Consider the following 27,708-nt stretch of genomic DNA (forward strand, 5'->3'; position numbering starts at 1 on the left):
TCTATTATTTCTCAGTCGTTCAGGATGAAATTCCCTTTCAATACGCATATTTCCTTAATATTCCCCAACCCCCAATGACGCCTCGATCGTGAAGGGGAGGAGTGCCTGTTCAATGGAGATATTATCAATTGCGAAACATACGCGTCTGTGCGTCTGTGCGTTTGTGCGTCCGTGTTTTATAACACGGAGCAGATACAAGTGGTATGCAAACTGTCTAGGGACGCTTAAAACCTCACATACATAGGATAATACTGCATCAACTAATATATTTTTCGCCAACATCTTTCAAGATACTAATTGAAAAAATTAAAACAAACTGATATTAGACAGAAAACAGCTGTTGGATTGAGGCCAGGTAAACGTGTGGCGTGTCACGTGTCACGTGTCAATCACTCACTCGTAAACAACTTTTGCCACTTACGGGGTATGGCGGATTTAATCTCCCACTCAGAAATCAACACGTTACCTGTTTTCGTGGAAGAAAGAGAAAAGGAAGGATTTATCTCCGCGGAATAGTGGATGCTTGGTGTTTTGTTAAGATCACGAGAACCAGTCCGATGTTTTGTTTTTGTATATTTGGTTGTTTTTGGTGGGGTTTTTTGGTGTGTGTGTGTGTGTGTGTGTGTGTGTGTGTGTGTGTGAGAGAGAGAGAGAGAGAGAGAGAGAGGAGAGAAGAAGAAAACTGGGGAGCGAGAGGGAGAGGGTGGAGGTGGTTTGGATTTATATTAACAGAAAGATCGATGTCGCTGATTTCGTACGGTCGGATTTTGTAACATAAATTTAATTAATCAATGAGCAGTTACATTATACATGTTGACACCATTGAGGGTGCAGGTTAGAATTGGTCTTAAGCAACCCGTGCTTGTCGTGAGAGGCAAATAACGGGACAGGGTGGTCCGGCTCGCTGACTTGCTTGATACTTGTCATCGTATCCGAACTGCATGATGTTGATCCGGGTTTGTCTGGTCCAGACTTGATTATTTTAAAAACCGCCTACGTATAGCTGGACTGTTGCTGAGCGGGCTTTAGATAACAAACCAGCGAACAATCATAAAACTTGAAATATTTGCTTTTTTCTATATCAATGTATAAAAGGCAAATTCCTGTTGCCGTGACCTGCATACATCCAAGCACGAATGTCAGAATGTTTGACATCAGCATCATCCCCAAACCTGCTGACCTGACCCTCGCATGAAAGAATGGCGACGTATGGCACGTGACGTCATCAGAATTTATCTATTTATTTATTTATTTATTTATTTATTTATCTATTTATTTGTGCGCAGGAGAGTTCATGCGTGGCTCATAGCATTTGTTGGTCAATCAGAAATTGCATGTGACTGGTCAGGGAACTTTAGATGTGTGTCCATCGTAGGTTACGTTGGAAACATCCTGTCATATGGTATGAGATGTGAATTTCGTTGATCTTTAGATCATTATCATCTTTAGTTTTCCTAAGCCGTCAATTTATATAAAGATGAGGTCTAAAAGCCCTGGTTTTAGCACTTAGATGGTGTGACTTGTCTGATGCTGTTACAATACTGCTAAAAAGCAGTGTAAACTAAACTGACTACTCATCTCCAGCCCAAGCACATTTACTAACTACGGCCCATGAAGATCCGGACCAGAAAGGATCTTCACCAACCTATACTTGTAAAATACGACAAAAGGGAGTCGCTGAGACATGTCATCGTATCCCAGTTGCGTAGATCGATACTCATACTGTTGATCTCTGGGTTGTCTTGTCCAAACCGTGTTGTTTACAGACCGCGGCCATGTAACTGGAATATTGCAGAGTGTGGCGTAAATTCACTCTCTCACTCACAACTACCTACGATGTGGTCGGGTATCCCAGTTTATTAAGCCGCTCGCCACTCACACCAAACAGATGCAAGATTCCTCATGTTTCTTTGAAAATATATAACGGACAGCGTTATCCATTCACTAACTAGTCCAATAAACGTGTCTCACGAGCACGTAGATATGCAAATGAGGATATTGATATTTCTTTCAAAGGTCACAAGATAAAGAAAACAATACCTTGGAACATTTCCTCTTCGTAAATTTACAATATTCATATTCATATACATTTCTAGTACCATACCATACAGACACAAACTCAGGTCATAATCTGGATATTCATGCTTATATTATGTACCGATGTACCCTGTGTTATATACTTGAATACCCCTGCCCACCTGGGGTACAAAACTCAATAGTATAGGCTACTGGGTCAATGCATGCATCTTTGACCACTCCTGGGTTCAGCGACCACGGCATATCATACTGGGATTTGTGTCAGTATTTCATCTGGATACTTCTTGGACACTGTGGTCTATTGACTCCAGTATCATACTAATCCCATGGATGAAAACACTCTAGGATAGTTCACAGCTTGAATGCCATAGATCCCGCTAGGTTAATCTGGCTTATTTGAAATGTTCTTTAAGCAGTGGTGTGTATGTGCAAACCATAGAGTGTTTACATCAACATGGTGTTTTGTGTTCAGATTTAGTTACCAAAAATATTTACTAATCTTAAAGAATAATTATTTTTTAATTGAAAAAATATATAATCAATTCAGGACCTTGTGATAACTATTTGCATTTAAGACTTGTACAATTTCTGAACTTGATTTGAGAATCTGCCGACACAGTTACACAAATATATGAAAGAACATGTAAGTAATATAATTATAAATTCAAATCTCAACATTTTTCTTCAGTAGGAGGAGGTACTTGGAAGATACAGTTTGAAAACCGCTTGCTTGTTTTGCGTGGAAAAACACTTATTTTTAAAATCTATAGCTCAACGCCGGTTGTTTTCTCATATGTATAGTTTAAAAGGACAAATCAAACTCGAACCGATTTTTCTAACACTCAGTAATTAGACATTCGGCTTCGCGAAACATATATAAGCATAGTATGTCACATTCTGTCCGAACACGTGCTGAGCGGTGTCAACTCACTTGATTTAAGTCAGAGAATGGTTAAATCTTTATATTTCTTGGCAACAGAATGTTTGTTTATTTGTTTGTAATAATCCAGTCCCTTGACAGCATTTTAAAAAGTCTGGTTTGAATCAGAGAATCCAAAGATTCGCTCCATTATCTGAGAAATTGGGATACGATGACGTGTCAACCAGGTCAGCGAGCCTAATCCCCTCATCGCGATAATCTCCTCTTGGGAGAAACATTGGTTGCTAACGACCAGTTCTAACCCAGATCTCCACGGGAGGCAACTGGACTATAGTGGAAGAGATTTGTTTAAAAGCTCGTCGAGGTAGACCGTTATCAGAAGCTACAGCTCTACCATTTCATAGTAGAACGGTGGTGTAGCCTAGTGGTTAAAGCGTTGGCTCGTCACGCCGAAGACTAGGGTTTGATTCTTCACAGGGAAGCAATGTGTGAAGCACACTTTAATAGCCCCCATGATATTGCTGGAATGTTGCTAAAAGCGGAGTAAAACTAAACTCACTCACCCACCATTTCATAACCCGTCGCATTATGAAGCACCACATGTACCTACAATAGAGCTATGGCTCCACACGCGTCATGGAAATAAACCAAGAAAGCTGTTAAAAAGCGATTACCGTTTGGTGCAACTTTGATTATTAAATACAACGTCAGTTATTAAGATTTCAGACTTAGTTCCCCACATACTTCGTCAGATGAAATTCAATTGTAGTTAATTGTATATATATGTGGTGAGTGCTTTAAGTGAGCCTAACATTTGATGGGTAGTATATATTTAAGCTTTACAGGGACAGTACAGGTACGTCGGTCTCCTATCGTTATTATTGTGTTTCATATTCGGCTGTGGGCGAATAATCCCGTATTTTGTTTCTTTTTTTTGTGCGTGTGTTATTTTTCTTTTCTTGCTTTAGCTACCAGATGGACTTTACCTTGTATATATTTGTATATATTTGTATATATTTGTGACGAGTGTATGTTTATCCCTTCATACACACGTGTCATCAATATTTTAAATTATTAATATATGCTAGGGACATAGAGAAACTGTGCATACAAACATTTAAAATCTAAATGTATCAAACCTGTGCAGGCACATACGGATTTAAACTCAGAGATTAGTGACATGTATCCCACATGCATGCACGTGGCACGTTCCATGACGTCAGTGGTTTCGTCCTTGAAATGTGCAATACGTTGTTGCACGTGCATTCCGGGAAAGAGAAACAGAACAAATGAATACTACGCAATACTGTCACTTTGGAAAGGTCAACCCCTGCCCATGTGATCGTTCAAAAAGTTAAACGGCTATTGAAACGCATAGCATGCCAAGGCTAACGTCTGCACAACGTCATGACGTCATTGGGATGGTCCGTGGGGGATGTCTCAACGACAAGTGACTGCACATTGCCACTGCCACCGGAACACCATTTCTATACTGGTGAGACGCTACCAGAACACCAATGACCTCATCGATCGGTCACGTTGTGGACGTCCATGTTCAACAACGCCAAGACAGGACAAATGGATAAGGGTGACCCATCTTCGCCACAGGTTTGAGACTGCAGTGATGACTGCCCAGATCATCCCAGGACTTCTCCCTATTCACTCTAACAACGTTTACGTCATCACGACGTCCCGCCAGACGACGTATCCTGCATCAATGTCATCGACAAGATCGCCGAATGTGGTGACGAAATTATGTCCGCAGACCCTTGTTTTGATGGGGAAATGTTGTTTTTACAGATGAGTCCAGGTTTAACGTTTCCCTTAGTGATGGACGTCAACGTGCCTATAGACGCGTGGGAGAACGTTAAGCACAGGCCTGTGTCTTGAACAGGAATCCCTTTGGTGCTGGTTCCGTGATGATTTGGGGTGCAACAACAGCACGCCAGAGAACTGCTTTGGTGATTGTTCAGGGCAACGTAACTGGCGTGGGCTACAGGGATCAGATTCGACCCGTGGCAATTCCTTTTCTGTAACGCCATGGCCAACAGGCCAATGCCCGCCCTCATACGGCAACGTTGTCTTACTGCCTTGGCCTGCAAGTTCGCCGGATCTCTCCCCAACAGAACATTTTTAGGACGAAATGGATCGACGTCCATGCCGTCTTCCTCATCCGCCAGATAAGGTCCTTGACCTTGCAATAGAACTTGAGAGAATCTGGCGTGACATCCCACAAGCTTTCCTGGCACGTTTGATAGGCTCTATGCGTCGTGGAAGCACTGCTGTTCTCAATGCCGATGGTGGACATACCCGTTATTGAGCTTGTGATATGGTCGTTTGATCCCTGTCCCGCTTGTGGACTAGTGACGTCATTGTGATTGACTTTCCAATTTTAATTCTCCCAACTTGTTAAGGTCTCATGATCTTCATTAAAGTTTATATGCACCTATGACATTGTTCTCGTACTTATCAACTAGGATAATACTTTGACAATGCAGAGTTTCTTTATTTGGCTAGTATGCATACGTACTACAACACATCAGTGAAACACACTAGCATCATGGTTGAATGCCCAAACACAACAGTGCAAGTAGAAGTCTTCTCATGCAGCTTGTGGCAATCTTTCGTTTTTTTAAAAAGCCACAGACAGTACTGAAACTTCACAACTTCTACACCATGCCACAGCTCATACAGTTAAGCACACATGACATAGCAGGACCATTGCATTGTTACAGGATGGTGAATCCATAAGTGTTGCTTGCCGTCTTCAGGTGTCTCCCTCTGTCATTCACTGAGGGGCAGGTTCCACGCCACTGGAAGAGTACAGGACAGACTTTGCTCAGGAAGACAAGAAAATCATCAAAGGCAGACGGCCGACAGGTAGTGCTCTAAGCCCTTCGAAACCAGTTCACAACTGCCTGTGTCCAGTTGCTACAAGTTCCATGGGATGTCTGGCTTCCACATGCGCTTGGCTGTTGTGTCTGGGCATTGCAATCAATCGTGGCGCTGGAGTGTTTCAGTACCCAGTTTTTGAAATGTTTCATGTCACTCAAGCTAAATGTATACTGAATCAATTGCTTAACATGTCGTTTAAAGTGTCCATTACGCAGACAAAAAGTTGCATCTACCTCAGGATATGAACGAGCTCGCCAGGTTAATGTTTACGTATAGCTATCACATTTTACGGTGTTTTTGTTTGTAGTACACATACAAATGTAGTCAGAATCTTAAAATGGACAATGGTGATTTGTTTTGAGCATGCTAACGTGTTGTGGTTGTTAGGTGTATTTCTAATTACATACCGCAACAATTCGTGAGTGCAAGCTCATATTGATGAGAGTGATGACATGTGGTAGTGTACTGATGACATGTTTAGCCAACAAATGACAGCCTGTACGTAGGTGATTCTCAATCCCGCTTAGTCAATTCTCTGTTGTCACAACTATTATGACAAAAAAGTCATACTGTTATTGTTAATTGTTTTGTTTAAAGTATAATTACGGAGTTTGATTGTGAAATATGTCGACGGCTGGTCGAAAAATTTGATTTGTACATATTTATGTATGTATGGTTTCATCTCGATAGAATGTCGTATTTGTTGCCAGGGTAAACATAAGTATCATGGTGCTAATAGCGTGCTTGCAATGCCAGTTAACGCTGGAAAAACCTGTGTTTTCCACATATGCATTCTTGAATTACACACGCGCGTGTGTGTACGTGTGTGTATACGTGCGTGCGTGCGTGCGTGTGTGTGTGTGTGTGTATATATATATATATGCGCGCGTGTGTGTATGTGTGTATACGTGCGTGCGTGCGTGCGTGCGTGCGTGTGTGTATATATATATATATGCGCGCGTGTGTGTATGTGTGTGTATACGTGCGTGCGTGCGTGCGTGTGTGTGTGTGTGTATATATATATATATATGCGCGCGTGTGTGTATGTGTGTATACGTGCGTGCGTGCGTGCGTGCGTGTGTGTGTATATATATATATATATATGCGCGCGCGTGTGTGTGTGTGTGCAAATATCTTGCATGTGAACAGCTGCGTTTATGTTTTACTGGATTTATGACAATAATCTTCGCAAAGTTACGAATTTGTTTTCCAGTTCATGTAGGTCATGTGTAAACACGACCTTCTAACCGTATGGAGTATTTTGCAAAATTTGGTTCAGAACAGTTTCCTGAAGTAAGTGGTTATATTTACACTGGTGAGTCTAAACTTTTGATGGGAAGTATATATGTGTGTATACGTATTTATATTATATATACGTTTGTATTAAGTTGCAGAAAGCAAACAGTTTGACAATGGTGAAACCCACCGCAATACAGGCTAAGAGTACATGGGGATCACATTTACTATTACAACAGTAAGACTCGACTTTACACGCCATGTATGACTGACACAAACTCTCCCATGGTCATGCCTTGTCGAGGTTAGACGTAAATAACTTGTTTTTGTAGTTCTACCTTGAACTTCTTATAATAGCACTTGTAAATTATTGCATAAATAGTCCTCGAATTTATTTATATCACCTCGAGTATAATGGGATGTGTTCGTTATGTTTACAAAGCGTTTTATGCATTCGGAACACACCATTGGTCAGGAAATCGTAAACAATTTGGCGAAAGAAAGTTTGCATTGAAGACTAGACTTTACAACAGAATTACAATTCTGTTTAAAACATTATCAAATTATGACAGAGTAACCCTTCCTTGTTCTGCCACCATCAGCCATTGATGTCTCGGATATGTATATATTTTCTATTAGATACCGTTTGGAAATAAATGACAGGTTTCAGTCAATCTAATTATTGTTTGTCAAAAATAGTTTACTTTGACTTCCGTCTTCGATTGAAGGTCTAGCTAGGGTTCTGCTTAAGATATTTGATATTCTCATTACATGAAAAAATTAATTTGTTAGACTTTGGCATGAAATCAACTGTGTGGCATGAGCTTGTGATGCAAACAGTATCTATGAAATCAAATTTGACTATGACAGTTTATACCACTGTGAATATGTATTATCGTGAATAAAACAGGTGACTAACGGGATCAGGTGGTCAGACTCGCTGACATGGTTGACACATCGTATCCCAGTCGCGTAAATCACTGCTCATGTTATTGTCACTGGATTGTCTGGTCCAGATTCCATTATTTACAGACCGCCGTCGTATAGCAGGAATATTGCTAAGTAGGGCGATAACCAACCAACCTACCAACCAACCAAACAAACAAACAGCCAAACAACTAAAGAAGCAAGCAAGCAAGCAACCAACCTAAAAATCCAACTTTGCGGTGTTAAACCACAAACAAACATCAGACAAATGGATTCGGGTGTAGACTGGAGGGTAGGTTTGCGTACCTTTTGTGGGGTCCCCACAGCTCCTTTGACTGATATAATGCATAACATCCGTGATTAGATAAAATGAGTAGGTTTTGTGCCTCTTTTAGAGATGTTCGACGGTTATCACTGCAGAACACTAGAAATGAGATTCACTCATTAAACTCATTTGAAAAATCGAACCACGGATCTTCAGCGTGAATAGCGAACGCTTTGACCACTGGACTTCAACCATTAACACCACCGATAAAATAGGAGTCATCGAACTGATCTGTAAGCACTAATGCTCATCCGAGTATTTATAGGAAACAGGATTCTGGTGAGGCCGTGGGTTGTGATGTTGTAGTAGATGGTGTTTTTGCAGGTGTCGTTGTGGGTGTGGGCTTGTGGTATGCAGAAATATGCCACTAAATATTTGCTGACCAGGCAAATACACAGTTTATGGGGTGAATTATCTGATTTTTTCCTGCGTTTTACACTGTTTACTGTCTTTCACACTTTCCAAGAAATATTTTACCCTTCAAAACAATTCACTGAAAACACTCACTATATGTTAAGCACGAATGTACGGTTCCTCATCCAACTTTGTGGGAACCAACTACAAAAGTAATGCAGATAAATTGCACTTTAACCACGCGTCAAATTGGTACAAAGCACGTGCAAATATCATGCATGCGAACAGCGGCGTTTTAATTGGTGCAACGTTTTGTTACGAATTCGCCAGTTTTCACTGATTGTTATCATTAACTGAAGTCGAGACAATAATTTCTTTACAACATTACGGATCTCTTTTACATCAGTTCATGTGTAAACAGCATCTTTAAACAGCATGGAATATTCTACAAAAAAATAGTTAGATCAGCTGAATGAAGTACGCGACCGTATTCACAGATGTGAGTCTAAACTTTTGATGGGAAAGGTATATTCGCCGTTGAAGACGACATATTGGGTAGTTTGTTCGATGTGTCTTGATTTCTCTCATACTAAATCAACCACACGAAAATGATATTTTCTGAACACAAATTGACTTCTCAAGAGTTCCCAGTTGTGTGGTAGAAGTCCCCGCCAGATCCGGCTTATCGAGACGTCTCTAGCCCTTGCATCTATTTCTGTTCACTAATTCCGATATGTTGTTTCCATGTGGAATATATCCTTTCCCAGAAAGTTTTATTTCTCGGAAGTCGCTTTAGTATCCGTTTTAGAATAAGCTCCGCACGACGTTGTAGGCTGCGTGGAGCTCCCGTCGCCTGCAGCTGCCTCTAAGCTTAATATCCAGTGAGTTAATCACGGATTAAACATGATTAGCCCATTTAATAAAATCTTATTAGTATGGTTTTGAAATTAAAGGAACTATTTCGAACTTTTTAAGCGGAAACTCTCACGAAAGTTTTATTTGCTTGTTGTTGATGCAATAAATGGTGATGGTGTGTACGTGTTCGAGTTTGGGCCAGACAATCCAGTAATGGATGTTGTGATTGATTGAGTATATCACGACCGGGGACATCAGAAATAGGCTTCGCACATTGTGTCCATGTGGAGAATCGAACCCATGTCTTCGGCTTGATGAGAAAATGCTTTAATCACTCCAGAACACCAAAAGATGAAAAGACGTATACAGGTGGCACTTATTGTTGCCCTCCCTAGAGCTCGGCATAAGGACGATAAACAAAGACTCTCAGTATACAGTGGATGAGGTATGTTGTCTTTGGGGGCGACCTTTGAAAACCTAAATGTACAATTAGTAGGGGATATTCCAGTTTTACGGGTATACTACTAGCCATTGCCAATGTATATGAGAAAAAGTAATGAATATCCATACAGATGAAACATTTCCAATGAAATGGAATAAACCGTTACATTCTCCCTTAATTTCTCTTCATCATCTGTTTCTTCCTTGGCTTCATCATTTGCATTTCATCAATCTCGTAAATCCAATATCCCCAACTTTTTTAAAAAAATAGTATATATCCGGGCTGATTGTATCAACCACACAGCTCTTGCAGCAATAATCTACCGCGCGAGATTACTCTCCATTTCGGAGCGGTGCTGTAGCCAAGTGGATAAGCAAGCGCCCGACCACATTCAAAACGTGGGTTCGATTCCACACATGGGTACAATAAGTGAAGAGAATGTCTGGAGTCCCACGCCGTGATATCGCTGGGAAATCGCTACAAGCGGCGTAAAACCTCACTCAGTCATTCACACTCACTCACACACTATTCCCCTTTCATCTGATTCCCGCACACACACGTGCATGTATGCACACGAGATTCCATTCTGCATAAGCACAAGAGTCGTGAATGCTAATATTGAACCCCGACTCACCAAACACCCGTGTGACACTTACAGAGAATGTGGTCAGACTATCTTACAGTTCGCGTCATAGAGCGGGCTCATATTTCATATCGTGACTCATTCATCAATATTGTATGGCTTCCATATGGACTGTTTCCTCACTACGTGATCAACATCTCCCGCCTCCACGATGCCCTGCTTACTGATGCGTGAGATTGAGATATGTGCCTTTAAACTTTACCCAGCAGTTCAGTCGGTTTTGAGCGTTCTGTCATATGGTGAAAACCCGTGTTTTCGGGAATGCTCGACGAACGCGCTGACAAACAAGTTTAAAGAGAAAGGGCGCCTAGGAGAGGGTGTTTTCTAATTAAGTTGGATAAGTTGTGCCCAATCCATTTCATTCTCCAATATAATATGTTTAAAACAAAACAAGTTCGAAGATGTTTATCAATAAGCACTTTACTTACTCATGTAGTTCCAAAACCAAAAACAATGGGCAAACTAACTGTACGCACCTCTTTGTTTTAACTTGATTAAAATAGAAACACAACAACAACCACATCGACTAAAACAACAACGACAATAACAACGACATCAAAAACGGTGTAATATATTTCTCACAACATGTCAAAAGGGTAACGCTTTGAAATTGGGTTGTTCAAATCCAATTTCCTAGTAAATATCCTTTCATTTTCCGGGCATTGCACTTCCTTTAGATGTTAATGCATGGCGTGCTTATTTATTCTCCGAAGATGCTACAAGTGGACTTTCTCTTGAAACACCCTCCACATCACAGTCTTGTTGACCGTACTGGTTTTTGCACATGCGTGACTACCCATACCAACCCAGGCAGGACAAGGTATCCTTTTAAAAATATATATTAAGAAAAATGGAAACAAGAATCCAAATGAAACCCCGAGCAAACCTTAATATTAGTCATTCTACACTTTCATATATTATTTTTGGTCTGGGGGCTTATGTTAAAATCACCAAGGTGAACATTCTTACTTGGTGTAAGCAAGTTTTGAGTTGTAAGAGGAAGAAGTGTTTTTAGATATCTAATTTAAATTGAAAACCAAAAAGCAAAACAAAAAACAAACACACAAAACAAAAACAACAACAAAAAACAAAAACAAAAACAAACAAACAAACAAACAAACAAAAAACAAACAAAAAACCCAAAACGAAACAAAAGACACAACTATTTCCACAAACAACATTTTCACTTCTACAATGATGTGACAGAAAGTTGAAGTGTATTTTGGCAAGCATAAATTCAGACCTATGTTTAACAACCTGGTTTCTTAGAAATATAGGATCTCAACTCTGTCTTAAAATTGAAAAGATATTTATCTTTTTATTAAATAACACTACGCATGTTTAAGGAGAACGTGCACAAAGGTATCCGCCGTATTGTAAACATGTTGTTTGTTCGCTGATCATGTCACCCCTGTTGTCCCTGGGTTTAGACGGCTAGCTGGGGTGAAGGACGCGTCGACCGTTCCTTCGTCGGTAATGAAAGTGAGAACGTTCGGCAACTTACATTGACTACAGCAACCTGACACCCGCATTTGCCCGTAACTGTACACGCTCTATATTAAGAGGTAGTCTGGCTCACGCAGTTGTTACAGACAATGTCACAGGCAGTGGTACAGGCATATGCATTCTTATGATTCTGTCGATTATGTCTTTGGCAGTCAGCCGTTAATTTGGTCAATCGCTTTGAGGCATCTGATTGTATTTGATGTTAGTCAGTTATGGTAGTCAGGCTTAAAGGCTATTTGTGACAGATTTTAGCTATATCCTATATCCTTTCCCTGTAAGTTCCGTCTTGGTCGTGACTTGGTCAGCTAAGCAATGATTGGACATTTCTGTACATGCTTTAGTACATGAGTTTATAAACAGGAAGGATCAACGCAGATTGAAGCTGTGACGTCATATGGACCCACTGCACCAATCAGCTGTTGACAAACCGCTTTAATACGACCACTACCAACATAACAATACACCAAACTAATAACGCTTTGCATCTTTATAACGCAATGTTCTCTAAAATAGACAAAATGACTGCCACTAAATATATGTTCTGCGGAATACCCACTCCACGTCTAAGTCATAGAAACCATGCTGGAATCGAACCCGGGTCTTCGGCGTGACGAAAGAATGTTTTCACCACTGGGCTAAACTACCGCCCAAGCTAGAGTAACAAATATTTGAGTCATTGTATTAATACATTTTTAGGCATTGTATTTTTATGATTCTATATTCCTATCTACGATCCTCTAGCAACATCTAATATTATATATGACTCCTTTTCCTACAACTCTAGTTGATATCGTCACACTGGACAGATTTGCATGTCGTTCCATCAAATACAAACGTCATAAATAATATATATATATATAAGTTTTACGGCTTTTGGTAGCATTCCAGAAATATTACGTCAGGGACACGAGAAATAGGCCATGTAACCATGTCGGGAATCGACCCCGACTCCGACAAGCGAATGTTTTGATCACTATTCTACCCGATCGACCCGATAAACAAATCACACCAGTCAATCTCGTATATATAGCAAACGAATATATAGGGTGAGTGAGTTTAGTTTTAGGTCGCTTTTGGCAACATTCCAGCAATATCACGGCTTGGGACAACAGAAATGGGCTCAACACATTGTGACCATATGGGAAACCAATCCAGGTCTTCAGAGTGACGAGCGAACGTTTTTCCAACTAGGCTATCCCACCACTCTATAGAGGACAGGCTTTTGATATTAACAGTTACGCTAAAGATGCTTAAAATGATTGCTGTATCTTTTCTAATTAGTTGTAGCCAGGCATGTATGCGGTTGATGTTATAAGGCATGCATGGATTTCTACCACATGTTCCATCTATAATTGCCAGATTGAAAGTTGATAGGTATTTTGGCAAACCATAAATTCAGAGTTTGATTTCACAACTTGTTTTCTTAGAAATGCAAGATCTTATCTCTGTTTTGAATCCTGCAGAGATACCTATCTTTTCATCAAATTACATCATGCATATAAGGAGAACGTGCACAAAAGTATCCGCCGCACGGGAAACATGTTTGTATGCTGATCATGTCATCTCGATTGTCCCTAGGTTTAGACGGTTGGCTGGGGTGAAGGACACGTCATTTCCTCGTTGGTGACGAGAGAGAAAACTCGGCGACCTACGTCGCCTACAGCGACCAGACCCCTGCAGTTGGTGCATGGTCACTTTAGGCGCCCTATACAGAACTCTCCTCTGTTGCTGAGTACGTTAGTTTTGCGCCACTTTGAACAGTGGCCAGTGTGAAGAATATATTAGTCATTTACCAATTCGATGAAAATCACCAGCAAGGGTATGGTTCCGAGGAAAGGTGCAGCGCTGGAGAAGTGTCTTGGATAACACGTTTCTAGGGCTTGGTCGGTTAGTTGGTTGAGATCGTTATCGAAGGTCAAAAAGAAGTTTCAAAGTTGCGAACTATGTCGACAAAAAATTAGAAAAGATGGTACATGTACAAGGTCGGTAACAAGGTCGACAACTAACTCCAAAAGGTTACGGTTGACACAAGTTCGACATAGAGGTAGAAGGTCGACAAAAATGTCGAAAAGAAGGTTATGGTTGGCAACAAGTTCGACGAGAGGTAAAAAGGTCTACAGGAAACTCCAATAGAAGAATACATACAAGGAAGGCATATTTCTCTTCTCTCGTTGTCTGTCTTACAGTCGATCAACCATGTAACTGTCCCATCTTTTTTGCAGTGCATCAGTCCTACACGTACTCTGTCTCACCATCCCCGAACCATCTCTAGCCGTTTCTACAATGCAACAGTCCTGGATGTAGTCTGTCTCACCATTCCCGAACCATCTCTAGCCGTTTCTACAATGCAACAGTCCTGGATGTACTCTGTCTCACCATCCCCGAACCATCTCTAGCCGTTTCTACAATGCAACAGTCCCAGGCGTACTCTGTCTCACCATTCCCGAACCATCTCTAGCCGTTTCTACAATGCAACAGTCCTGGGTGTACTCTGTCTCACCATTCCCGAACCATCTCTAGCCGTTTCTACAATGCAACAGTCCTGGGTGTACTCTGTCTCACCATCCCCGAACCATCTCTAGCCGTTTCTACAATGCAACAGTCCCAGGCGTACTCTGTCTCATCATCCCCGAACCATCTCTAGCCGTTTCTACAATGCAACAGTCCCAGGCCTACTCTGTCTCATCATCCCCGAACCATCTCTAGCCGTTTCTACAATGCAACAGTCCTGGATGTAGTCTGTCTCACCATTCCCGAACCATCTCTAGCCGTTTCTACAATGCAACAGTCCTGGATGTACTCTGTCTCACCATCCCCGAACCATCTCTAGCCGTTTCTACAATGCAACAGTCCCAGGCGTACTCTGTCTCACCATTCCCGAACCATCTCTAGCCGTTTCTACAATGCAACAGTCCTGGGTGTACTCTGTCTCACCATTCCCGAACCATCTCTAGCCGTTTCTACAATGCAACAGTCCTGGGTGTACTCTGTCTCACCATCCCCGAACCATCTCTAGCCGTTTCTACAATGCAACAGTCCCAGGCGTACTCTGTCTCATCATCCCCGAACCATCTCTAGCCGTTTCTACAATGCAACAGTCCCAGGCCTACTCTGTCTCATCATCCACGAACCATCTCTAGCCGTTTCTACAATGCAACAGTCCCAGGCGTACTCTGTCTCATCATCCCCGAACCATAACACATAACAGTATTCTCTCTAGTTCTTTCTACAAAGCATCAATCCTAAATGAAATAAGTCCAGCATCTCACTGAGGCCCATTTTCATTTTAAAATTAATTGTTGTTGTTGTTTTTTCTATCAGAATCTCCTGAGACAAAACGTTAACCTATCCTAAACGAAGCGAGTCGAGATCCTCCACATGCTCCCCGTACCGAGCATCAGGTCAACGAACGCCTGTTATGCAGTATGTGTTGATGCACAATTTGACCCACCAACATGGGGTCTATACACACTCGGGTTTATAGTTTTCCTTGAGAAATGGCTCATAGGGTTTCTTTGTGTTGTAATGGACAGCTACATGTTGCGCACGGGTCGAGTTACGCTATTGCGCAGGGGTATTCAATTGTAGGACTTCTTTTCAAGTTATTGTGATGGCTCGAATCTGCGCACTGACGTCACAGACTCGTGCTGTTCAGAACATATCGGTGCCGGCTCGTAACCTTGAAAGACAAAATGAGTACACATCAGGGTCCGTCTCAAAATAATTAATAGGGAATTTCTCCTACGTTTGGAATATTCCAGAAATATCGGGTGAGGATGGGGTGGCCGTGTGGTTAATTTGTTCACTCTTCACGTCGAAGATCTATGTTCAACTGGACACATGGGTACCATGTTTGCAGTCCATTTCAGGTATCCTACACCGTGATATTGTTGGAATATTCCACAAACAAACAAATAAACACACTCACTCTACCTTTCTCGTAGCTGTGTATTCCAGAAATGTTTGTTCGGGAATTGAGACCGTGCCTCTAGTGTGATAAGGGTAGGTCTAACTACATGGCTACCCTACCGCATAATCGTCAGGAGAACACCACTTTATTAACAGATTTGGTGCTTTTAAAATGATTTAAGAACAATAAAAGGTCAAATGAAAAAATGGTAGGAGAAAGCAAACATGGTCATGTGGTCAGTGGATGTGGTTGTGTGTCCAAGCGTCCGAGGAGCAGTGGAGTAGCCCAGTGGTTAAAGTGCTTGTTCTTTCGTCACGCGAAGGTCGGTTCTCGATTTCTCACATGGGTACACGCTTCTTTGTAAGGTGTGAAGCCTATTTCTGGTGTCCCCCGCTGTGATTTTGATGGAATATTGCTAAAAGCGGCGTAAAAATAAACTCAGTCATACACTCAGTCGTCTTATTCACGCAAGTGTCTTTTTGGTGCTCATGGTGTCAATGACAGGTTTTAAGTGGGAAAAGGGCGATATATGTCTCCGTGTCCAACATCAAGGTACCAGATATATTCTCTCTCACGTCGAAGTCCAGGGTTCGATTCCCCACATGGGTACAATACAAAAGCAGTGTAGATCCAAACTCACTCAGTCACTGGACTGTCGATATATTGTCTCCTGAGTATACTACTGTTTGTAGACAAATATAGTGTAAAGGAAGAATTCATTTACAGAACAAATACCCCTTTACGTGTACTTGTAGTTTGAATTTTGCGTGTGGGTGTGCATGATAGCATGTCCTGATGTCAATTTCAATTGATTATTTATCGACTTCACTACTCATGATATCTCCCCACTTATCTCGTGACCGTGCTATATACAAGGTGTCAGGACACAAACATATACAGATAGGTAAATTTCAATGCCTCTTTAGAAATTAATTTTTAAATTGTCTCTACTGTTAACACTGTACAAATACAAGTGCTCAATGTCAGGGTCACCTCAAGGTCAAGTTCACCACGACCCATATGTCCATAATAGATTGGATGTTTAATTAGGTTGGGTACATTTTTAGCGAGCTGAGGGAAAGGATAGCGGTCTGAATTTCGGGAGGACGCCATTTTGCTGCGTCGATAATAATACATTGGAGAGGGGTTGTTATTATTGCGAAACGAGAATAGAAATAATTTTTCGTACACACAAAAACTAAGTGATCCATGTACACACCTCTAAACGGTCTCACACACACTCACACACAAACACACACACACACAGAGACACACATACACGCACGCACAGACGCACACACACACACACATACACACTTCACTAGTATAACACTTTACATCTTAGATTCTGAATGTAGTATCAGCAACTTTGCTCAACAATCCGCCATAACATCTTCAGCGGGGATCATCAACCACATTGACCGCAAGAGGGAAATTCAGTCGCCACTACATATTCAGCAATTCCATTAACCTCCCTATTCCGTATCATCTGACTGCGTCCCTCTCGCTGTGTTAAGAGGTCAGTGAGGGGAACATCCTTTAGGTCACCGTCAAAGGCTCGTCGGACACTCCTTTTTCCGACACCAACCCTCACACGAATCATCATCATCATCATCATCATTATCATCGTCATCGTCATCATCGTCGTCGTCGTCGTCGTCATGGCCGTCACGGCCGAGTGACCTATATCAGAAATCACGTACCTATGCGCATCAGGCCTTGAAGCGCCAGATTTCCATATACACACTATAGGCACTGAGTACTTTTGTCTGCTATACGATCCCCTGAAATCCCCGAAATCTCGTCAATCCGCGTTAAGCTTAACCTTATTACCAGCCCAGAACCATAGCTTTGACTATGACGCACCTTGCGACACTCCGATGGTAACTGCATGGCCGAATGTATTGCGTATGAAACACTGTTTCTGTGAAATATGACACAGTATTAGCGTTTTATTGTAACTAGAAGCTGACGCTGTTCCCACAGTTGGGAGACCTACCTTCCTGGGGAGACGCTTGACCTCTAGGTGCTCAATGGCGACAAACAAGATATTTTCCTTCACCTTGTCAGCCATGCGTCAAATATGACCTTACGCCTGTGCATTGTACATCCTTGAATGAAAGGCCATATTAGCTAATGTCGGGGTTTCACGTTTTTACGATCAGTCATTACGTGAAATGACTAAAAATGTCAGTCATTTCGTGAAATGACTAAAAATGTCAGTCATTTCGTGAAATGACTAAAAATGTCAGTCATTTCGTGAAATGACTAAAAGGGTCAACCATATCTCGTCGTTTTGTGTTCAACAATCAATACGCTTCAGTCATTACATGAAATTTCATTTCCTCTATATGTGGTGGACAGCGCGGGTGTTTGTGAAGTGTTGCTGTTCTGGGCACAGCAAGTGTCAAACTAACAGGTGCAAATGCTTCAAAACCAAGCTGAATTGCAACAATCGCTGGCACAATAGTTTTATCTGTTAATGACAATAACTGGCGTTGAATTGTGATCCACTTTTGTAGAATAAAAGTTATGAAGTGAAATTTATAGATATAGATGAAATATATGAGAACCACATATAAGATAAAATGAAATTTCCTGAAATGATCGACTGAAGTATGAAGATGTTTACACAAATGGCTGACCTTCTTCGTGAAAACACTGAATTTTTTAAAGTCACTTCGTTATATATTAAACGAATGGCCCTAACAGATTTCCGTAGAGAAGTGTTGGAATGAAATGGATCACAGGGGGAATCCACACATTAAATGGATATTCCCACTAGATCCCCTACCCCACCACCCTCACATCACTGGGACTCAATTTCAGTTTAGATGGAATTATTTGTTTCCATCCAAATTCAGTGCACTCAGAGACTTGGCGCTTGTCTACACAGACCTGTACAACGAAACGAACGATGTTGACGTTTTACAAGTTTCCACCCGTGTTGATTCTGGATGAAATTGTGATTGCTCGATCCTGCAATCAACAGTTATATCTCTTCTGTTTACCAATCATGCAGATTCCCTGTCTCATATCACTTGCATTTGCTTCAAATAGTGACGCCGAGTCAAGATGGTAGCTATGGTAAAACCGTGGCTTACAGCTCTTGAGGTGCATCAAATCCACAGTTCGACTTTTCAAAAATGACACATTTTGGAAACAGCTGTGAATACCCAGGTAACTGTGCACGTGGTTTGCATATGCTGTACGGACGGACGAGACAGGAAATTGGACCTTCAGTGTCGAGTTATCTCCCTTGTGGAATTCTCTTCATGAGGGAGTTACAATGGACGCGTTTTTCTTGAACGCTCGATAGACACTACGGACAATGCACTGAAAATTGTGACGTCTTTTGAAGACTGCACTCAAGACGACAAATCTTCATCACCCTAGCATACACCCAAGTACATACCCAACCCCGCCACGATACAGCTTAACAATATAATCACTCACTCATTCATTTGCCTCAACCTTAACCTTGACCTGTGAAAGGTCGAGGCAACATGACCTCGTAAGTATGGTCCGGGCACGCGAGCTCCGTGTTACTGGGTTGTGTTGACGTCACCAGTAATGTCGACAGATATCTGTTTCCTTGTTTTCTCTGTCTGGTGACGCAACCCCTCCCCTCCCCCCTTCCAACTCTGTGTGGCCTAAATATGTCACTGCTATTAAATAACATGCCGAGACACAATCAAAGATTCGGATTTCACTATTTGCATTATCATTCTTTACGCGAGCAGATGTCATCTCGGTGTCAAATTGGATGGGAGAACACCGAAAAGCTGTAGATCAAGACATCTAGTGAAACAAGGAACGCTTTGATGATACTGACGAAGGATAATATTCGTATCAACCCCAAAGTCATAGTCCCGACAGGCCTAAGGGAACTAACAACATTTCAGGGCACTACATACGACTTGGTACCCATAAACTGTATACGCATGAAGATGTGTTTTAGACACCGACAAGTCTACTGGAATCACGGGCACGTGGCTTACACTGTTTGAAGGGAGGAAATATCTGTTGCCGGATGGTGTGTTATCTCTACTGTCCATATGTATGTATTTCTTCGAATTTCAAGGAAGGTGAATACAGTTATTGAGTACGTCTCGTTTGGCTTCCTTCTTGGTACAGTTTCGCGTTAGATTTCCGTCTCAGACATCGCTTCCAGAAAATAGTAATTAACCACGCAGTAACGCTTATCGAGTCGAAGGCCGGATAATCCCCCCCCCACCCCCCCCACCCACCCCGGGATAAGTAGGGCAGGACCTTACTGACATGACCTACGAAATACATCATCTCCGACGGTGCCGTTGCCATCCCTAGTGACGGAGGAAAACGAACGCCACAGCTTAACTCAGTGTAGTCCAACCGATTTTTTTTCTAATCCCTTGAATAAAATCATGTACACATATTTTTTTCAGGAGACGGAAGCACTTAAATCTGAAAAGAAATTGGGGGATCCGATAGAATTGGTCTTCAGCAACTCATGCTTGTCGTAAGCGGCGACTAAGAGGATCGGGTGGTCAGGCTCGATGACTTGGTTGTCACAGTAACCCCTATCCCAACTGAGTAGATCAATGTTCATGTTAGGTTGTTTCAAAGTCATTTAGAAGTTGGAGGAATCAAACTAAAAGTACTTTATGGTTCAACTTCTTTATTATACAAGGTCACAACGTTTCGAGACAGATTCTAGTCTCTTCTTCACCTGATTCTTCACCTGAAGAAGAGACTAGAATCTGTTGTGACCTTGTATAATAAAGAAGTTGAACCATAAAGCACTTTTAGAATGTTCATGCTGTTGCTCACTGGATTTTCTGGTCGAAACTCTATTATTTATTTTAATTTCAATGTGTGCGGCGTTAAACAGCAAATAAATAAAACAAATAAGGTATGTATTGTGCTAAAGAAAGTTCAGATTTGAAATTTTTGATCAGGATTATCTACATGTTACTCGACTGAAAGCAGTCACTAAAACCCTGCAAGCTCAGATTGTCTTTAAAATAACGTCTAGTCTTGACACGGGTATCTGATCCTGTCAGTGTACATTTATTCATTTTATTTGTGCGTGTACGTGCATATGTGTGAACTCACGCACGTCCGTTCTCTCCTTGTGGAAAATGTATCTGAAATGACCAGTTGACCGTTACAGACAGTTGAACGGAATGTCGGTCGAAGACAGACCTCACGTTCACTCCACGCAGTGTTTATACTTGAATTTGAAAGCAACACAAAAGTGTTCAGTTCGCGTACTCGAATCTTTTTGTAGATGTATGCCATGAGTCTATTTTGTCTAAATCCATTTCACTGTACGTGTTTGAAACATGTACGGATTGCTCCTTTTGTTATAATAAATGTAATAACAAACGGTTATAATTTATAATGTGAGATAAATTTTGTAAAATTAAACTTGATGTCCATGACAACATATTTCTGACGATCAGGTGTTGTGACAGTCAGGTGATGGCAAACTCCAGACTGCTGTATAGAGAATGTGTTGTCACAGTCACGTGGTGACAAACTCCAGACTGCTGTATAGAGAATGTGTTGTGACAGTCACGTGGTGACAAACTTCAGACTGCTGTATAGAGAATGTGTTGTGACAGTCAGGTGATGACAAACTCCAGACTGCTGTATAGAGAATGTGTTGTGACTGTCACGTGGTGACAAACTCCAGACTGCTGTATAGAGAATGTGTTGTGACTGTCACGACTGCTGTATAGAGAATGTGTTGTGACAGTCACGTGGTGACAAACTCCAGACTGCTGTATAGAGAATGTGTTGTAACAGTCACGTGATGACAAACTCCAGACTGCTGTATAGAGAATGTGTTGTGACAGTCACGTGGTGACAAACTCCAGACTGCTGTATAGAGAGTGTGTTGTGACAGTGAGGTGGTGACAAACTCCAGACTGCTGTATAGAGAATGTGTTGTGACTGTCACGTGATGACAAACTCCAGACTGCTGTATAGAGAATGTGTTGTGACAGTCACAATCCAGATTACTGTGTGAACAATGTATTGACAGTCACGTGGTGACAAACTCCAGACTGCTGTATAGAGAATGTGTTGTGACTGTCACGTGATGACAAACTCCAGACTGCTGTATAGAGAATGTGTTGTGACAGTCAGGTGATGACAAACTCCAGACTGCTGTATAGAGAATGTGTTGTGACTGTCACGTGGTGACAAACTCCAGACTGCTGTATAGAGAATGTGTTGTGACAGTCACAATCCAGATTACTGTGTGAACAATGTATTGACAGTCACGTGGTGACAAACTCCAAACTGTTGTATAGAGAATGTGTTGTGACTGTCACGTGATGACAAACTTCAGACTGCTGTATAGAGAATGTGTTGTGACTGTCACGTGGTGAGAAACTCCAGACTGCTGTATAGAGAATGTGTTGTGACTGTGACGTGGTGACAAACTTCAGACTGCTGTATAGAGAATGTGTTGTGACTGTCACGTGGTGACAAACTCCAGACTGCTGTATAGAGAATGTGTTGTGACAGTCACAATCCAGATTACTGTGTGAACAATGTATTGACAGTCACGTGATGACAGAATCCAGATTACTGTGTAGACAATGCGTGTGACTGTCACGTGATGACAGAATCCAGATTCCTGTGTAGACAATGTGTTGTGACTGTCACGTGATGACAGATCCCTGATCACTGTCTAGACAATGTGTGTGGCAGTCACGTGATGACAGATCCCTGATTACTGTGTAGACAAAGTGTGCCAGTTCACGTGATGACAGATCCCCGATTACTGTATAGACAATGTGTGTGGCAGTCACGTGATGACAGATCCCTGATTACTGTGGAGACTATGTTACTGTGTCACGTGATAACTGCCACCTGACGATGGCACCCTGCTGATAACTATGCATTTGATGTTCACAGAGACTTCTAGAAATCTTTTGAATTACGACAATCGTAAAGTGCTTGTTTGCGCTTGAGGAAAGATTTGACATGACCTAATATTTGAATACCCACGCTTTATGTTCAAGGAATTACACCCTAGCTGCCGACCCTGCTGACTTTTGTAAAGGTAAAAAAAATATCGGGCCAGGTTCACGTGCAAGGAATACACGTGTCGAATCTGGATCTATGCGACATTTTGGCTTTGGTTAATGCACGTTACTTTTTGGGGGTGTAACGTTTCATGTATGTGTGAAAGATGGAGGGAGGCGGTTTTGGTTAATGCACGTTACTTTTTGGGGGTGTAACGTTTCATGTATGTGTGAAAGATGGAGGGAGGCGGTTTTGGTTAATGCACGTTACTTTTTGGGGGTGTAACGTTTCATGTATGTGTGAAAGATGGAGGGAGGCGGTTTTGGTTAATGCACGTTACTTTTTGGGGGTGTAACGTTTCATGTATGTGTGAAAGATGGAGGGAGGCGGTTTTGGTTAATGCACGTTACTTTTTGGGGGTGTAACGTTTCATGTATGTGTGAAAGATGGAGGGAGGCGGTTTTGGTGTTTGCACCAACTCACACACCAATTCACACACACGACTCTATATATCCTTGCATTTACCCTCACAAACCTGTACATGTGCAAATGGTCATGACAGAATATGTTCAAGCTTAATACAATAGGACCCGGCTTCTCTCACCTTCTCACTCTTGGGATCTGGGCAATTTCGAATTCTTCTACTTCACCTGCGGCTTTTGTATAAATAAGGGACGTAAAACCGCAAGGGGGGAATTAGCACAAGATACCATTGTGCCACTCACGTTGTAGCATAGACGTCCAGGCATAAACACCATGTACATTTTGTACTGAGTATTGTGTACAGGGAAAACGTGCCCAGACACAATATGGTCAGTTAGTCATTCCACTCTAGGTTGTAGAAACAGTACGTCCTTTCCACTTCCATTCCCACAGCTGTAATTTGTGAGTAGATATGATGTTTAAAACGTTGGTATGGAATGGTGTTTAAAACGTAGATATGGAAAAAAACATGCAACGTAAACTGAGATGTTAGTTTTGTATGAAGGATAAAATTTGGTTACTGGATCCAACACATTTTGTATGAGAGAGAGAGAGAGAGAGAGAGAGAGAGAGAGAGAGAGAGAGAGAGAGAGAGAGAGGGAGGGAGAGAGCGAGAGGGAGAGAGAGAGATTGATTTGTGTGCTATATGTTTAGTATCTCTTGTTATACATGCGTGTATTTGAATTAATTTTTGTGAACATTGCAGTTTTCTGGATTATATTTATGTTTGTCAAAAAATATCCCTTTCGTAATATAAAGGAATATCACTGGCAGAGGTTTTTAATATGCACTTGATATTACTTTGAATATTCCACAGAATTTGCATAAATGTAAGAGCCTTATTATCCATAAGAGGCTCGTGTGGTGCATGGGAGCTTTCATACAGATTTTAGTCAGAGATTAAAACATTCAACTTTTTTGTGTGTTTGCGAGGTTTCAGCGGTTACCACCAACAGCGATCAGCTGATTCAGCGTTAGAACGGCCTTGACCTCCAAAGCTGCGCTCACACCCACTGGACCCGCCCCAATTCTAGCCACTGACAGCCACGCCGGTCCACGTGGTCCTCCAAATATGGTATTGCCGGCCTGGTTACTGGGATGTCCTGACCGTGAAGAGAACGAGCTATTGAATCTCCTATACGCGTCAGCGGCCATCAACAATGCTGTGACCGGCGTAATGACGATCGGATTTCAATGTCAATGCATGTTTGTCACCGACGAGCTTCCGGTGGCCTGCTTAAAAGCCAGAGCGCCCGAGCCAGCTGATCATCCAGCCTCAAACAGCTGATCGAGCAAGTAACATCACCAGACGAAGTCTCTCGCCATCCAGAAAAAGTACAACTTGTAAGTGGCATCTAAATTTCTCATATCTTTTCTGTTTCTTGACTTTGTAAGTTTTCTGTTTGGCTTCGTTTAATCACTATTAAATTTTGAAATTTATAATTTATATGTTGCTCTGAAAAAAAACCCGTATATGCTGTTTAGCACATTTTAGACCAATAGGCGTTTTTTATGTTCTCTTTTGTCTTTATTAGTCATCATTATCAGTTTTATTTTCAAAAAGGATTTTGAAACACGAAAATTCTTATTTTTCTTTACATGAAGCATGTGAATTGAATATGTTTTCTGAACATATCCGAAATTTTATCGTTTGTTCAAACTGTTGTTAATGCTTCGTTTTCAAACTACAAATGTTAATTGTACCTGGACAAACATCTAACCGAGTCTTTCATATCGCCGTCGTCGTAGATGTAAAGGATGTCGGTGACGTCGTCCTTCGCGGACATTCCGCAACAGGCGAACTGTCTATCAAAAGCGCACCTGGGTGTTTTATTAAGTCTATTTTGTTCTTTAGGCATTTTCACACTTTTCTTTCTTTAACCGAGCTATTGTGCATCCTTTCCGATGTCCATATCCAGCTAAAGTGACGTAACTAGTGGGGGTTTTGTCTGAAGTTAATTAGGAGCATTGATAATTACTGGACAAAACTACAACGCTAATTATTGATATACAGTGGTTGTTGAACGTCCTTTAATTAAATCATGCTAGGAGTGCCAATAGGTCCGAGCTTTGTCCTATGACGCTTGAATGCCTCCGGCTTTTAGTGTAGTTAAGTACCAATCCGTGCTTGTTTCTTCAATACTCGTTATTCAATACTGTTACCTGACAGAGGGCAACATCTGGTGAAATGTGTACTTACTTTTGTAACTTCAGACGAATCTGTATATGCTCAAGTAACCAGTACACGTGGTACTATTTTGAACGATACCACTACCTTATTAAAGATACATGTTTGTTGCCACTTATAGGGAGAGTCCGAACAGAAAAAAGGGAAGGGGTGGGATTGTGGGTGTCGTTATCGGAGTGTAGTGTCCTATGTGGCTGTGTGATTAGAGAGAACATGGCTTAGATTGTCATTTGACTCGAACTAGTTCCCTCTTTAAAATAATACTGAAAATCGTCACATCGTTGCCTAGAACTGGTTGTATATACAATAAACGATGGCAGACGATAAACCACCTTGTCTTTGTTCATCAAGCGTTCACTCTACGATTCTTAACGTTCGTCAAACACAATATTTTATTTTATTTTAACATTGCTCGTTGACACAGCGTTCCGATAAGGACGTTATTGTTACGTTGTTCTCTTCTGTTCCAGATCCGCAATGGAAGTAACAAGACTAGTGTCCGTTTGTCTCTCCGTCCTTGTCCTGTCACAGGTCCTGCTTGCCAATCCCTACGGGTCACGTGACACCGACACTGCCCTCGGTGAAGATGTTGCCAACCTCGCCCAAGATCTCGTGAGATGTGAGTCTTCTTGTTAAGAAAGTAGATGAAAACGTGAAAGATTATGACTGAAATTTTTCAGTATTCACGTTAAAATTATACAAGTTGTTTTACACCTTATACTGGAAGTGGTTCTTATCAACTGTAAGCTGGTTGTTTCTTCTTTAAAAAATGGAACAGTTACATTTGTCAGAATGGCGAACGATACCCTATTCTTATGTCAAGTATATACTCCGAAATTGCGAAGGCGCGAAGGCTGTCTTGTTTCTAATAAGTTTGTTTCACGATTAATATAACCAACTGATTTTGTATCTTTTCCGTTGATTTTCAGTATTTGAGGACGCCCGACGCGAGAGTAGTGAAAGTTCCGACGAGCGTCGTGCCAAGAGGTACGTCCATTTCAACATTGGCAGCGACCACCAGTTGCCCCGACGTAGTTATCGCAATCGCCGCATCCACCACGACCGTCGTCGTGCACGTGGTGGTGTTCAAGTGTCCAGAGTCTGAGCAGTCGCCGTGCAAAACCCTCACACAGAAAGCTTGATCTGCTGTGACGTCATAGTGTGATGACGTCATAATGTGATGATGTCACAGTGACTCAATGCTGTGATATAGCTGTCTCATCATTTCCGTTCTTCTCTCAAGGAGTGCCATGTCAGGACATTGTAAGGACTTTGAAAGTCATGGTATGATTCTTATATCAACATGTATGTAGGTGTTTTTGTCGACATACGATTGCCTCAAACGGTGGTTTATCCTTGGTACAGCAATATTTTTATTTGTTTTTAAGATATATATTGTGTAACTCGGTTATCTTTACATCGTCGTGACGGGGAAACGTGGAGATTTAATAGGGCATATCTGGTGCAATTTCTCCTTTAAATCACATTCATCAAAATCTGTCACCGGAAAATTGAATTATGTTTCTCTCAAGTGGACCATTGCGAATTGTGATAGTTTAAACTACCTGGCGTAGAATCATAACCATTTATTTTATGTGGATTGTGCGAATGGAAAGCAGAATGAATGCAGAGTGGATGAGTAAAGGAACGAATGCATGAAGGAAATTTCATTTTTGAATCGAGAACGATAGGGTATAAATTTGTGAATTTATCTCGTGTTGATAGCAACATGTGAGTACATATGCTGCTTTATTTATGAGATCTCAAAGATCGCGAGTTCTGATGCGTGAGTTGACGAGAAACCGCAGAGCATGACCCAAGTTGTTGTATTTGTGTAAGTTATATGTCCGCCCTCTCATACACCACATATGTTAGCGTGTCAAGGGACGTTTACTATGAAGATGTCTGTGAAGTATTGCTTAACTTAATGTGAATAAATGAATTACAATTAACCAGTTTGGGTTTATGTTTTTCTTGAGTATTTTAGTCACGTGATGTCATGGC

General features: G+C 41.5%; 1 protein-coding gene across 1 annotated transcript; it reads left to right on the forward strand.

Annotated features, from left to right (window-relative positions):
• Nucleotides 1-24,633: 24,633 nt before the first annotated feature.
• On the forward strand, nt 24,634-27,659 carry LOC137282743 (uncharacterized). Its single transcript, XM_067814530.1, has 3 exons — nt 24,634-24,860; nt 26,175-26,323; nt 26,634-27,659. The coding sequence occupies exons 2-3, from the start codon at nt 26,182-26,184 to the stop codon at nt 26,807-26,809; spliced, it is 318 nt and encodes a 105-aa protein (XP_067670631.1). The 5' UTR covers nt 24,634-24,860; nt 26,175-26,181; the 3' UTR covers nt 26,810-27,659.
• The last annotated feature ends 49 nt before the right edge of the window (nt 27,660-27,708 follow it).

The sequence above is a fragment of the Haliotis asinina genome, chromosome 4, assembly GCF_037392515.1.
Source record: "Haliotis asinina isolate JCU_RB_2024 chromosome 4, JCU_Hal_asi_v2, whole genome shotgun sequence".
Lineage (NCBI taxonomy): Eukaryota > Metazoa > Mollusca > Gastropoda > Lepetellida > Haliotidae > Haliotis > Haliotis asinina.

Excerpts from the sequence above, each read along its gene's own strand:
- LOC137282743 (XM_067814530.1), top strand. The coding sequence starts at position 26,182 with ATGGAAGTAACAAGACTAGTGTCCGTTTGTCTCTCCGTCCTTGTCCTG. Across the intron at positions 26,324-26,633 it reads CGCCCAAGATCTCGTGAGAT|TATTTGAGGACGCCCGACGC; the intron begins GTGAGTCTTCTT and ends GTTGATTTTCAG.